General features: G+C 40.6%; 1 protein-coding gene across 1 annotated transcript in view; it reads left to right on the top strand.

Moving 5' to 3' along the window:
• The window catches only part of Oxsr1 (oxidative stress responsive kinase 1), an 87,106-nt gene that overhangs the window by 62,184 nt on the left and 10,477 nt on the right, over positions 1–14,445 (top strand). The window contains 4 exon segments of the mRNA XM_038323289.2: positions 690–738; positions 1,935–2,000; positions 3,847–3,969; positions 10,382–10,417. Of these exon segments, the coding sequence (XP_038179217.1) occupies positions 690–738; positions 1,935–2,000; positions 3,847–3,969; positions 10,382–10,417 (274 nt within the window).

Here is a 14,445-nt window from a genome sequence, read left to right as displayed (position 1 = left end):
TCTTAGCATTTGGATAGATACCTCTGAAAAAAGCATTGTATAGCATTACATGCTAAGTATGTGGTAACATTAGGTGTGGTCTTTGAAGAGTAAATTCTTTATTCTTAGTGATCTTCTTTTAAGAGCTTGTAAAGTTGATAATGAAGAATTTATTCCAAGCAAGATTGTCTATAACTGAACCTAACTGAATTTGGGTCAAATTTTAAAAATATACTTAATACTTTTCCTATTTTTTTAAGGGGAAATTGAGCAATGTCTAAAAATCTGTTGTTGCCTTAAATTGAAACCTGTTGGGCTGCTATGTAGTAAGAACCAAAATGTTTGTTTTTTCTTTTTCCAGTTTAAATGCATTTTTGTGCTTTGCTAAAACTTGTAGTTCTTGTCTAACTCCTCAAAAATGATTTGCTAAGTAGGAAACATTGGACGTTCCTAAGAATTGTCTTCTAGAAACAGTATTTATTGGTGACTCTCCAAAGATTCTGCAGTTGTCATTAGCACATTTCTACTTCAGTTTTTGTTCTACTCAGTGTCCTGTACCAGGGTTATCCTACTTTTTGCTTTTCAGCAGGTGAGGAAAGTGAACTCTACTAAGGAACTTTTAGTTTGCTGCTCAGGAAAAAGTTTCTCATTTTTGAAGATAGAAATTTACACTGTGCTTGAAAAACTAAAAGCTCTCCTTTCTCCTTTAGGCCAACAGCGGCAGAACTATTGAGGCACAAGTTTTTCCAGAAAGCAAAGGTAGGCAGTCCAGCTGTTGAGTATATTCATTTGTATAATAAACGTCTGTCCACTATTTATAAGTTGTGTTTTTTAAGATGATAATATTGGAGAAATAACAGATAAGTAGATTAGGTAAAATAGACAGAATAATGGCTACAGGTATCATGTATACAGTCTTTGGTAAGTAAGATAACTTGCTTTGGGAAGCTGGAGTGAAATGCTTTCCACATAAGCATGAAGAAGCATACTTGATTCTCAGACCCATAACAGAAGCTAGTTGTAGAGACTTGACTTATAATTCCTCCAGAATTGGGGAAGTGGAGACAGAGTGTAGACAGAGTTGTCTTGTCTCAGATTACCATACAGAAGCTTCTATCACTTATAAATGTTTGGTTAATAGCTCAGGCTTATTACTTACTAGCTCTTACATTTAAATCAACCCATTTCTAATAATCTGCATTCTGGCTCATTTTTCTACACCTCCTGCTTGCTCCAGCTACAAGCTGGTGTCTCCTGACTCTGCCCACTTTCTTCTTGTCATTCTCAGTTTGGCTTTCCTGCCTAACTTTTTGCCCAGCTACTGGCCTGTATTCGTTTTAGTAACTAGTGAGAGTATAGAATTCATGCCACAACAACAGGCAGATCCCTAGAGCTCTTTCGCTAGTAAGACTAGCCTAATTGGTAAGCCTCAAGTCTCAATGAGAGATCCTATCTTCCCTTTTTTGGTTTTCAAAACAGAATTTCTCTGTGTAGCATCTCTGACTATTCTGGAACTAGCTCTGTAGACCAGGCTGGCCTTGAACTCACAGAGATCAGCCTGCCTCTGCCTCCCGAGTACTGGAATTAAAGGTGTGTGCCACCAGACAAGGTGGATACTGGGCATAATACACACATGTACATACATCTGCATACACATGAACAGTTTTCTTTGCTGTTGTAAAAACAGTCTGTGAACAATTGAACTCTCCTTTTAAGGCTTAGTGCCTGAACTGATATGCCCCATATCCTAACCATAATGCATTAGTGTGTTTGGAAATGCAGGATCAACAAAGGACATCCAGTATAAAAGCCTTGAGAATGAAAAGATGAGAGCCCTCTCATCTCTTCACTGAACAGTTCTTTATCATATATTGTGATTGACATTTCTGTGTCAGTGTGTGGTTCAATAAAAAGTTCTGATAATTGAGTTTCTGAGACTGACTTTTATTTTCCAGAATAAAGAGTTTCTTCAAGAAAAAATATTACAGAGAGCACCTACCATTTCTGAAAGATCTAAAAAGGTGAGTGGGTGTGTGTGGGTTTAATTCAGTTTTCTTAGGTTCTTAGAATAGATTTGCAGGGCTTTTTTGTTGTTTGTTTTGCATTTTTAGCGTGGGTGCTATTCTGTTCATAGGAATGAGGAGTCTTCATTTTTAGCCCTTTAAAAGCATTTTATGTGCTCAGTCAGCACATACCTGTCAGCTACATGCTTAGGTGTTACTCCTCTGTCTCTTAGAATAACGAGGGGCTGGATGACAGTTGTGAGTCATTTCTAACACCTGGTGATGACTGTATCCAGCTGTCCAGAGAGAGATGGGGACTTTGCATAGCACTTCAAGCTTGGAGTGTAAGTCACATTATCTCCTAACTTTAGACATGTTATAGCAAAGCACTGTGTGTGTCTCTGTGTCTGTCGTTTATAAGAACTTTGATCACAATTTGAACATAAAGAACTTATTAAAGTCCCAGTTTGGGCAAAATTGATCTTTGCCATCTCACCACGAAGAAAATCCCCATTTCCTTACTCCTCTCCCCTTAAAAAGAGACTTTAGCACATGTGAAGAAATGCTGTCCCATGGATTTTGGTTGATGATGGGCTAAAGGGAGAAGAATAGGGTCCTCTGTTCCATGTGGGATAGTAGAAGGCCTGCCTGGGAGGTTAGGACCATTCTGGTAGAAACTTACAGTTTACTACTTGAGATGTTTGCCATTAGTCAGAAGGTTTTGCTTTAAAGGAAAAAGGTTATCAGCCAGGGAGTGGTGGTGCATGCCTTTAATCCAAGCACTCAGGCGGCGGAGACAGGCGGATCTCTCTGAGTTCCAGGACAGCCAGGGCTACACAGAGAAGTTGTGTGTGTATGTGTGTAAGTTAAAGAAATCAGTTACTCAATAGTACATAGTATATGATTCTATGTGAAATGTTCAAGAGTACACAGAGACATGAAGTAGGCTGATTTCCCAGGACTGGGGGAAAGTGGAGAGAAATGGGCAGTGACGTTTGTTGGCTATGATGTATATGAAGGATGGCGATCAAAATGTTCTCAATTTGAATGTAGTAATACTTTAAAGTAAATCCTAAATAAACCAAAAACCAGTCAGTAGAACTTTTCTCATTGGATAGCTTGTATGATGTGTGAATTATATCTCAGTGAAATTTTTTAAAAAGAGATTATCCATTGGGGTAAATTGTAAACACAGTAATTTTTAAAAATGGGCACAAACTTTGTAGGATAAAGGTAGGGAGTGTTTCGGGAAGGAGGGTCAACTGGTCAACTGGAAAGACATAGGAGAGGTAAGAGCAGAGGACTGCTCGGGAAGGTCAGCACTGAAAGGTTCCAGAAATGGAGAATCCCAGGAGAGAGCATCGCTGAAGTAATTCAAATAAAGTGTTCTCAAGTGATGGTCAGAAGCTTCCAGATGGTTGGAGCCAGAGTACCCAGCTCATAGACTACTGCACATTACTGTGGAGCCCAGGATAACGCAAGGCAAAAAGATTGGGGAAGCCTGCTGTGGTGATACACACCCATGACTCACACCCACCAGCTGAAGAGGAAAGTGATAGAGGCCACCTTGAGCCACGTAGTGTTCCAGGCCAGTGTGTCTTGACAGAAGAGGAAACGTTTACCTTCCAGAGAGCAGAGTCGTCTTAGCATCACCGAGACAGACTGGTTAAGACGGTTGCGGTTAAAGTACTAGAGAGCAGATTGAGGATTAGAGGGTGTGCATTCGTATGGGCTGACTTACCAGGGTAATAATGATCTAGTCACTGTTTTATTTAGGTGACAGAAGGGATGGGAAATAGAATGGAGGTTCCTGTTCAATGTATCCAAAACAGTACCATAATTCCCATGCCTTTCTTTTGCTCAGGTTCGGAGAGTACCTGGCTCCAGCGGCCGTCTGCATAAGACAGAGGATGGAGGCTGGGAGTGGAGTGATGACGAATTTGATGAGGAAAGTGAGGAAGGGAGAGCAGCAATTTCCCAACTCAGGGTGAGTTTTATTGGGCTGGATAGATCCTTTAGCTGGAGTTGTCGTGCTTCTTGTTACAGCCTGATGAGCTGATGCAAAGAAGACAAGTGCTCCGACGGGTTTTCCAGGTCGTTCTGAGCAGCAAATTGACAGGCATGTCTCAGTGTGAAAACATGAGGATATGTGGAAATGGCCATGTCTTGAGGTGAAAACTGTCTTGCTATGGGGAGTCCCTGGATGGTACTTATGGCTAGACACTGCAGAAGAACTGTGAACTAGAAGACCTTGCAGCATCAAACCAAGTCCCTGAAGCCTGTTCCCTTTCTGTGGAGAGGAGCAGTGCACTGCTCTAGTTGACGTGCACTGGATCTCTTCCCGTGTTTGCTGCCTTGTTTGTGTGTGTGTCTTAGGGCCTTCCTTTTTCTTTGCTTCTTCGTTCTTACTCCAAATTATGCAAAGATACATGCCTCAATGGATTCCAAGTATTTAAGGGCTCTATACCCTTGTCTGCTCAGTACTTTTTGGTGGTGGTGGGGTTAATAATGGGCTTGTTTATATCTTTGCCTAGTGGGATCTACTCTCACAGGAGTTCTTTGGGCTATTTTTGTAGTTGTTGATTTGATTTTATTTTGAGATGAGGTTTCTCTGTAGATCTGGCTGTTCTGGCACTCTATATAAAGAGCAGGCCTTGAACTTATAAAGATCCTCCTGCCTCTGCCTCCCGAATGTTGGGATTAAAGATGTGTGTCACTGTTGGACCCTAGAGTCCAATCACTGAGGAAGAGTCAGTCGCCCCAAGAGACCATCTCTCACACCACAGCTGATGTAAAAGCATGAGGATTTTATTAATTCTGTCATGACAGGGTCTTTCAGTATTTGAAAAGCCAGAAAGGTCCCGAATGGCTGGTACAGGCTACTTTTAAAGGAAAAAGCCACAGAAGCAAGGGGGGTGTCTGGGGGTTGTTCTTTAACTATTATGATTGGCTTATTCAAAAGGGCTATTACCAATAATTGGTGGGAGAGCGGTTGCCAGATCAGATGAGGTAAGGGGTTCACTTTGCCCCTTTCTAGGGACTTAGTCAAATATCAGTAACTGAGTCAAGAGGGGTTATCTTGCCTCTATTCAGGAGATGGAAAGTTCCCAACATCTCAGTATGTGCATGTGTAGCTGTTAGGTCCTTGGTTCCCAGGCAGGGGGGGAGGGAGCACTACTGCTGAGAGGCCTCAAAATTGACCTCAGAGTTGTCAGAAATGGCTTTAGAGTTATTTTAGAGTTCTACACCACTATGCCCAGTATCAGTAGGACTCTTAAATTTATCATCATTGAGTTTTTACTTACCTGATAGATTTTTAAGTATTTTTTTTTGTATAGCTAAGTTTTTTAAGGTCTTGCCAATGAAAATTGGCAAATATTTATTAAACATCAAGCTTAGAAAAGTCCTACAAAAGATACAAATGGTAAACACTTATTTCTCTTAATTTTGGATAGTTTCTGTGCTGTCCTTCAAGATTACTATGGTGGTTTCAATAAGTATGGCCCCCATACACTCAGGTGTTTGAATGCTTCACTATAGAGAGTAGCACTGTTGGAAGTGCTACTTGGTGGTCTTGTTGGAGGAAGTGTGTCACTATGGAGGCAGGCTTTGAGGTCTCTCATATGCGTAAGCCATGCCCAGTGAGACAGTTGCTTCTGCTGCCTGCGGATCAAGATGTAGAGCTCTCCGCTCCTTCTGTCAGTACCATGTCTGCCTGCATGCTGCTATGAAGATAATGGACTAAACCTTTGAAACTGTAAGGAAGTCCCAGCTAAATATTTTCTTTTATAAAAGTTGCTATGGTCATGGTGTCTCTTCATAGCAATAGAAATTCTAAGAAATTGGTGCTGGGAGTAGGCTATTATTGGGATGCTTTAAATGCTGCTGAGAGTGATTTTGAACTATGGGGGCCTGACACAAATGGATTCAGAGGAGAAAATTTTTGGTATGTAGCCTAGAGATTCTTATGCTATTCGGTGAAGAACGCGACTGCTTTTTGCCAAAGTCCAAAGAGTCTGCCTGAGGTTAAGGTGAAGAGATTTGGATTAATTCCATTGGCAGAGGAAATCTCAAAACAACCTAGAATAAACTCTGTCATGTGGTTATTAGTGTGAACTCTAATGAGGATTTATAATGAAAAGGAGCAAGCCAAGCAAGTAATAATACAAAATGTACAATTTGAGGATAAAAGGAGCTTCGGGAAGTGGAATGGAGCTATATCCTGTGTTCAAGGAGATAAACAGATTAAGGAATGAACTAATGGGAATGGTTATCTCAGGGCAAGATCTCACCAGCTTAATTTCCAATTTGTGAGAAGGAATTAAAGAAAAATTTAGAGTTGGGTATGGTGGTGCATGCCTTTAATACAAGCACTCAGAGGGCAGAGGCTAGCACATCTCTGAGTTTGAGGCTAGTCTGGTCTGCAGACCGGTTTCAGAACAGCTAAGCTTAGGTAGTAAAGGTGGAAAACAGAAAGCTAATGAAGATGTAATTGAATGAAGGAGCCATGTTCCAGCCCCAGCAAGCAGCAGAACTCGGTAGCTTTGGCCACGTGGTTCCGGCTTCAGAGATGAGGACAGAAGAAAAGGGTTATGGATGCTCCCTCCGCCACTGTGGAAAGCCACTGAAGCCAGGCATATGGCAGGAGTGTCTCTGAATGGAGCCTAGAGAGGTCATTTTGTGAAGGTGTGAAAGTGAAGACTGGATTGCCTTAGAGACCCTAGGATGTTGGAGATGCCAGAGCAGTGGTCTATGTGTTAAGGAAAGCTCAACAAAGCTGAAGGAGTTGGAGATCTGAAGAGTGTTTGATATCAGACAGGGAGATGCAGAGTTTGAAGTTTGCCCAGTTGGTGGTTTTGGGTCTTGCTTTGATCCAGTATTTCCTCACTATGCTCCCTTCACTATGTTTTGCAACAGTAATGTATATCCTGTGCCATTATATGTTGGAAATATGTGATCTACTTTTTGATTTTTGATTTTACAGGGGATTACAGTTAAGAGATTGCATGAATCTCAGAAGAGACTTTGAACTTTTAAACATTGTTGAGACTGTGGTAGACTATGGGGACTTTTAAAGTTGGACTTAATGGCCGGGCTGTGGTGGCGCACGCCTTTAATCCCAGCACTCTGGAGGCAGAGGCAGGTAGATCTCTGCGAGTTCGAGGCCAGCCTGGTCTACAAGAGCTAGTTCCAGGACAGGCTCTAAAGCTACAGAGAAACCCTGTCTCGAAAAACAAAACAAAACAACAACAAAAACAAAAAGCTGGACTTAATGTATTTTTCATTATTATATTGCTACAAGCCTGTGGGGCCCAGGGAGTGGAATGTGGTGGTTTGAATAGGTATGACCCCCATAGACTCTTGTGTTTTAATGCTTGGTGATAGGAAGTGGCACTATTAGATGTGGTCTTGTTGGAGTAGATGTGGCCTTACTGGAGGAAGTGTGTCACTGTGGTGGTGGGCTTTGAGGGCTCAAGCCATGCGCAGTGGGACAATTGCTTCTGTTGCCCGTGGATCAAGATGTAGATCTCTCAGCTTCTTCTCCAACACCATGTCTGCTTGCACACCACTGTACTTCCTGGCATGACAACAATGGATAAATGCCTGAAATGATGAGCCAGCTCCAGTGGAATGTTTTCCTTTAAGAGTTGCCATGGTGTCTCTTCACAGCAGTAGAAACCATTTCTCTCAAATCTGCTGCACATCCTGTCTTTCTGTGCAGTCTGTCTCGGGTCAGGCATCACAGTGGTGTAGTTTATTACTTTGTTTTTCATGTCTGCATATAACTGTCTGTGTTTAATATCAGGCATTTATATGTTGTTTCTTAGTTATTTTTTTCATGTTGCTGCTTAGTTTTACAGTGTAAGTAATAGAGGCACAAGACACCATTTGTAATGTCTCTTTGGTAAGTCTGATGTCCGTACTGGTTCTGGCTGCTTCAGTGTCTGTTACACTGCCATTAAGAGGGCTTTCCTGCCTTGTTCATTAGGTGCTAGACAAGGTGAATTTTACTTATTGCTCAGCAGTCATTTTGTGATTTTGTAGTTTAGAAAACTTGAGTGAACTTGTAAGGTAATAGGTTTCCTAGTGGTGCTTTCTATGTATCTACCAGTAAATTTTGTTCTTATCTTCCCTGCTGTCGTCCTCCATCATCCTCTTCCAGAAGTCTCTCCTGTGTTCATGTCACATGTGGTCCACTTCCCTTGATCTGCTTCCTTGGGCTCTGTAGTATGTGTCCCTCTTCTAGTTCTCTCCCCCCACCTCCTCCCTTCCAACCTGGATTCTTCATGTAACAGAAAGTGTGATCATATACATGTCATATGTATTTGTCTTCATATAACAGAAAGCATATAAATGTCATGCATTTGTCTGAGTCTTGCTTATTAACAGTATCTGCAGTTTCATCCATTTCTTGAAAATGAAGTGGTTCTGTTGTAGCGCCTGCATTACGGGACAGTATGCGAGCCAGGGACTTAGCTGGAGACTTAAAAACACACGCACACAGACAGACAGAGACGCGGGGACACGGGTCATCCTTCATACAAGAATGCCAAGCATGCCCACTTTATTGTGCTCAGGGGCAGCTTATATAGGGCTCTGGCCACGCCCCCAGCTCTCTGGATCTTCAGCTGCAGACTCATCAGTATCCACTCCCTGCCATCAGGGTCTCCTGTTCAGAGCAGCTGCGGTCTGCTCAGGGCAGAGGGAAACAAGTTGTTTACAAGAAATTCAGGGTCTGGGGGTCTGCAGTCCCCAACATTCTGTGTCTTGGCTATTTTAAGTACCACAGCTTTAACCCTGGAAGCATACATGTATCTCTGTGACTCTGGCTTAAATTCCATAGTGCACATGCATAGGTGTGGTAGGTCTGGGCTATATAATAGTTCTAGTTTTAGTTTTTTGTTTTTATGTTTATTTATTTAGAGAATTTTTAAAAAGTAATTTAAAAATTAGTATATAAAGTAGTGAGTTTCATTATGGCATTCCTGTTTATTTGTTCTTATTGTTTTTCTTTCTGTTTCTTTTGTTTTTTGAGCAGGGTTTCTCTGTGTAGCTTTGGAGCCTGTCCTGGAACTCATTCTGTAGACAAGGCTGGTCCCGAGCTCTGGGATTACAGGCGTGTGCCATCACACCCAGCTTTGTTCTTCTTCTTATTTATTTATTTATTTATTTATTTATTTTTTGGTTTTTTTCGAGATAGGGTTTCCCTGTAGTTTCTAGAGCCTGTCCTGAAACTAGCTCTTGTAGACCACGCTGGCCTCGAACTCAGAAATCCACCTGCCTCTGCCTCCCCAGTGCTGGGATTAAAGGCGTGCGCCACCACCGCCCGGCTATTCTTATTATTTTGATAATACTCTTGTCCTCCCTCCATTCCCTTCCCTTTTCCAGCTCCTGCCTTGCTGGTTTCTTTCCTCCCTTCTCACCTCCCTGTTCAGTTCTCCTGCCCATCCATTCATTCCATTGTTTTCTCCCCACGCCCTTGTGATGTCTTCAGCTCTCTTTCCAGACTAACTGAGCATGCAGACACAAAGGAAAGTATTTGTCTTTGTCTGCTTATATAATGATTTCCGATTTCACTCATTTTTCTACAGATGCCATGCTTTTGTATTTTTTGTGACTGAATAAAATTCCATTGTATATTTACCACATTTATTTTGTCTAGTTTTCTGTTAATAAACATGTAGCTGGATAATAGCTGTGAATATGGATGTACAAGAAAATTTGTAATAGGACTTTGAAAATATGTCAAATAACTAGCCTAAAGGATTGTTAGATTTGGCCTATGATCATAGGTATATAGTATGTTTGTGATTATGTTTGTTAATGTAATCATTAACATAAACAGTCATATATTTATTATTAATGGAAAGAAATTTGTTTTTTTTTTTTTAGTATGACCTTTACTACCTGAGAACATACACTGAATGGATGTTTGCTTATAAAACTGATTTTGTTAAATTTTCTTTTTGTTTGGCTCAGTTGTATTCCATCCATTTTGCTTGAGACCAGTGCTGTAGTGGGTGTGTAGGGGTGTAAGTCTCAACTGTGTATCCCTGGTTGGCCTGGAACTCAATTTGTAAACTAAGCTGGCCTTGAACTCACAGAGATGCACCTGCCTCTGTCTCCTGAGTGCTGGGATTATATGCATGAGTCCCCCATGCCTTCCATAAACTGTTAACTTGTAATACAGCAAGTATATTGATGTGTTCATTATGGGCTGCTTGAACAAAAACTAATATCAAATAGCTTTCTTTCTTTCAAAAAATTTGGCCTTGAGTCAATTTGTGGGTCAGGATGGAATGGCCGACCTGTAACTAGTGTTATTTGCAGTTGCTTGAACCTGACTGCAGATAACTTAGTTTGGAGCTTGTTAACAAGTATTCTCCTTTGTCTTTCAGTCTCCCCGGGTGAAGGACTTACCGTCAAACTCTGAGGTAAGTAATGGGGGTGTCACATCCTTGTTAAAATAGACTTTTTATTTTGGTTTTAATGTTAGGTTCGTTCCATCTGTTTTTGTCTCTGTGTATTGCTTTGTGCTTAATTGTTAATAGCAACCAGATCTGATGTTGCTTAAAGTTCAGACTGTTTCTTGCTTGCTGAACTGTTTTTTAGACTTGAACTGTTTGAAGTGGAAGGCAGTTGTTTTGCCTTGATCTGTCTAGGAACTTGTCATATTGTTGTCCTTGCATTTGACTTTTTTTTTTAAAGCAAGTAAACCCTGGTTTTTTTTTTTTTTTTTTTTTTTTGGTTTTTTGTTTGTTTTTTGCTTTTTGTACTTAATTGTACCAGTGTGATAGGAAATTCAGTCCAACAGCGTTCTGTAAAGTGGACTTTTCTATCTTACTATCTGAAAGAAGTAATTTCATGGGTCTGTTCTGTTGTATATACTCTTCCTCCTGGTAGCGCCTTCAATTTTGGGTACAGTATGTGATTTAAAAACATACATTTGCTCTTAATTTGTGTGCATAGTATACAGATTCCATGCACTACTGAGCACATGACTTACGTTTACAGAACTATAGTGTGTCTTAATTACCAGCAGGCTAGTATCTGCTGTCTGTTCCTATTCCTCATTGCTCTTTGTCCTGGACCTGAGATTATGTGCACCCCTGTTAGTTCTTTTGTCCAGTGGAAAGTTAGCAGGGCTCTGAGGTTATGGCTTTGTTGGTAGATTGCTTCCCTAGCATACCTGAAGCCTTGGGGTCCATCAAGGTGCTACATAAAACTTGGTGTGGATCCTAGTTCTTAGCAGGTAGGAGAATGAGAAATTCAAGATCAACCAGGTGGTGGTAGCATATGCCTTTAACCCCAACACTCAGGAGGCAGAAGCAGGGTGGATCTCTGTGAGTTCAAGGACAACTTGATCTACAGAGAAAGTTCCGGGACATATTGGACTGTTACACAGAGAAATCCTGTCTTGAACACAACAACAAAAAAGTTCAAGGTCATTCTTGGCCACATTATGTGTCCACAGCTAGCCTGGAACACATAAGACCTTTCCTCTTACAAAGCAGAAGTAGGGGTCACTCTGTAGGTCCTTATTTTTAACCCTTGCCACTATTAACTGCATTTCTGTGTAACAGTGATACCACGCTTAATAGCTTGTGCTGCTCAGGTAGACTTGAACTGGATAGAAGAAACACCTTTAATTGCTTTCAGCTACTGAAAGTTTGTAGCTGTTGCTTCTGATTTAACTTGCATTGATTAGCTTCTCAAAAATGGGAATATATTTTACAGATTATCCCGAGTTTTTCTGTTTAGTCTTCTCATTTTCTTTCCTTAAAAGCATCTCCATGTGAGTTCTTCTATACCCATGTTTTCATGCTATTTACATTTTTTAAATTTAATTGTGATAAAGTTAATATAAAATTCACAGTTACAGTCATTTTCAGTTTGGTGACATTGAGTACATTCTTTCTTCATTGCAACCGTTACCACATCTGTCGCAAGAACTTTTCACCTTTCCATGCTAAAACTCTATTATTCATTGAATTTTCTCTCACCTCTAGCTCCTGACAATTTTTTTTCTCTATGAACTTGATTATTTTACATACTTCCTGTTAGTGGAGTCATAATATTTGTTCTTTTCTCACACAGTGTCTTTAAGGTTTGTCCATGTTGTAGCATCTCAGAATGTCTTCCTGATTTTTAAGCCTACACGCATGATATGTAGGTGTAGTATATTTTCTTTGTTCATCTGCCAAACAACAGTTGAAGTGCTGCTGTCTTTTGGCAATTAGAGAAAATGTTGCAACGAACGTGAGTGTGTAATAGCTGTTCTCAGTTCTCTGAACCATATAGCTAAAAGTGGAATTGCTGAATTTTGGTAATTCTGTTTATATTTTCAACTTGTTTGGTTTGAGGCAAGGTATTACCTTGTAGTCCAGGCCTGCTTCAGACGCACAGTCCTACTGCCTCGGTGTCCTAAGCACTAGTGTTACAAGTCTGTGCCACTGCGCTGTTTAGGTTTGTGACAAATAGCTGTATTCTTTTCTCTAGTGCTGCCATTTTTTTAAAAATCACTATCAACAGTGTAATGAGATTTCAGTTTTTTTTCATATTGCTTTAATGATTCCTGCTTTGCTTTGGTGACAGGATCTCATATACTCCAGTGTGGCTTCTAACTCACTAAGAAGCCGTGGCTGACCTCTTCAGGAAGAGCATTATAGGCTTGTTCCACCGTGTTTGGTTTTATGTAGTGTTAGTATTCAAACTTAGGGCTCTGTGCACACGAGGTTGGGCTGCAGCCCTATCTCTTCCTGTTTTACTTCTTTGTTTTCCTCTGTCCTTTTGGTCTTTATTGTTAAATAATCATATCTGCATATAATGTGGAAGCTGACTTTGAAATTCTACTAATAGTTACATGAACTTATTCAGAACTAAAATTCAAGCTCTATTTTCTGTTGTAAGAAGTGTGGGCTCCTTGTTCTGTCCCGCCCGGCTAGCTTAACCCCCCAAATAACCACACAGAAATTGTATTAATGAAATTACTGCCTGGCCCATTATCTCTAGCCTCTTATTGGCTAACTCTCACATCTTGATTAACTCATTTCTATTAAATCTGTGTATCACCACATGATTGTGGCTTACTGGCAAGATTCTAAACTATGTCCATCTCGGGCAGGAGAGCCATGGCATCTGCCTGACTCTTCTCTTCTTCCCAGAATTCTGTTCTGTCTTCCCCGCCTACCTGAGTTCTACCGTATCAAAAGGCCAAGGCAGTTTCTTTATTCAACCAACAAAAGCAACACAAATACAGAAGGACCTCCTACATCATTTTTCTGTCAAAATCTAAAACCAATGCTATCTTTTTACCATTCAGTTAATGAGCATAAAAGTTTCATTTCTGGTCTCCTTGTTTTGTTTTGTTCTTTAATTTTAATTTTTTTGTGTATGTGTGTGTGTATCTGTCTGTCTGTGTATCTATCATCTCTATCTACCTATCTACCTACCTATCTACCTACCTACCTACCTATCTATCTATCTATCTATCTATCATCTATCTATCTATCTATCTATCTATCTATCTATCTATCTATCTATCTATCTATCTATCTTTATGTGTGTAGGGGCACATGTATGTGGGTGCTCACTGAAGGCAGGGAATGGCATCAGATTCCTGGGACTGACGTTACAGGCAGTTGTTAATTTGTCTGATGTGGGTGCTGAGAACTCTGTAAGAGCAGCAAGCCTTCTTATCAAACACTGGGTCATCTCTCCAGCCCACTTCCTTTATTTTACTTACATGCAATGTTAGAGAGAGAGAGAGAGAGAGAGACAGAGAGAGAGAGAGAGACAGAGAGAGACAGAGAGACAGAGAGAGACAGAGAGACAGAGACAGACTTGTCTGCCTGCTTGTCTGTCTGTTTGCCTACCTATTTATCAATTATTTTCTGTCAAAAGTAGGCCTCTATCATTGTCTGTTGACTTTTCTTTCAGTACTGAAATTGTCTGCTACATTTATATTTTTCCCAGTTGCTAATTTAAAGTGTTTAGCTTACTTGATAATCAATATCTGTTTTCCCTCCAGATTACCTACTTAAAATGTATTAAATATTTGAAGCATACAGATTGAAGCAAATATGTTAGGTACAAAGCTTCCTATCCTCTACCCTTTAGACAAGATCTCACGGTGTAGCCTGTCTGGCTTTGTATTGCTTTGGCCTCCTTCCTTTGATATGTGTTGTGTATAATATTAGATCAATATAAAATAATATTCCGTGAGGCCTTGTCAAACAGCCCTGGTGTCTTTTCTCTTTTGTCCTTCCTTCTTCTGATTTACTCTCCTTCTCCCTTCCCATTGGGAACCTTCTTGCTAGACCTTTCCTACCTCATAGCACCCGTTTCCTGCTGTTCCTCTCCCCCGCCCACATCTGTGGTCCTCTCTTTACTTCTGTGGATCCTCAGATGAGAGAACATGAAGCATTGGTTTTTCTGGGTCTGGCTTTCCTCAGTATAATCT

Source organism: Arvicola amphibius, chromosome 3 (assembly GCF_903992535.2).
Source record: "Arvicola amphibius chromosome 3, mArvAmp1.2, whole genome shotgun sequence".
Classification (NCBI taxonomy): Eukaryota; Metazoa; Chordata; class Mammalia; order Rodentia; family Cricetidae; genus Arvicola; species Arvicola amphibius.
Note: the sequence above shows the minus strand (reverse complement) of the source record. Positions and strands in the feature narration are given on the sequence as shown.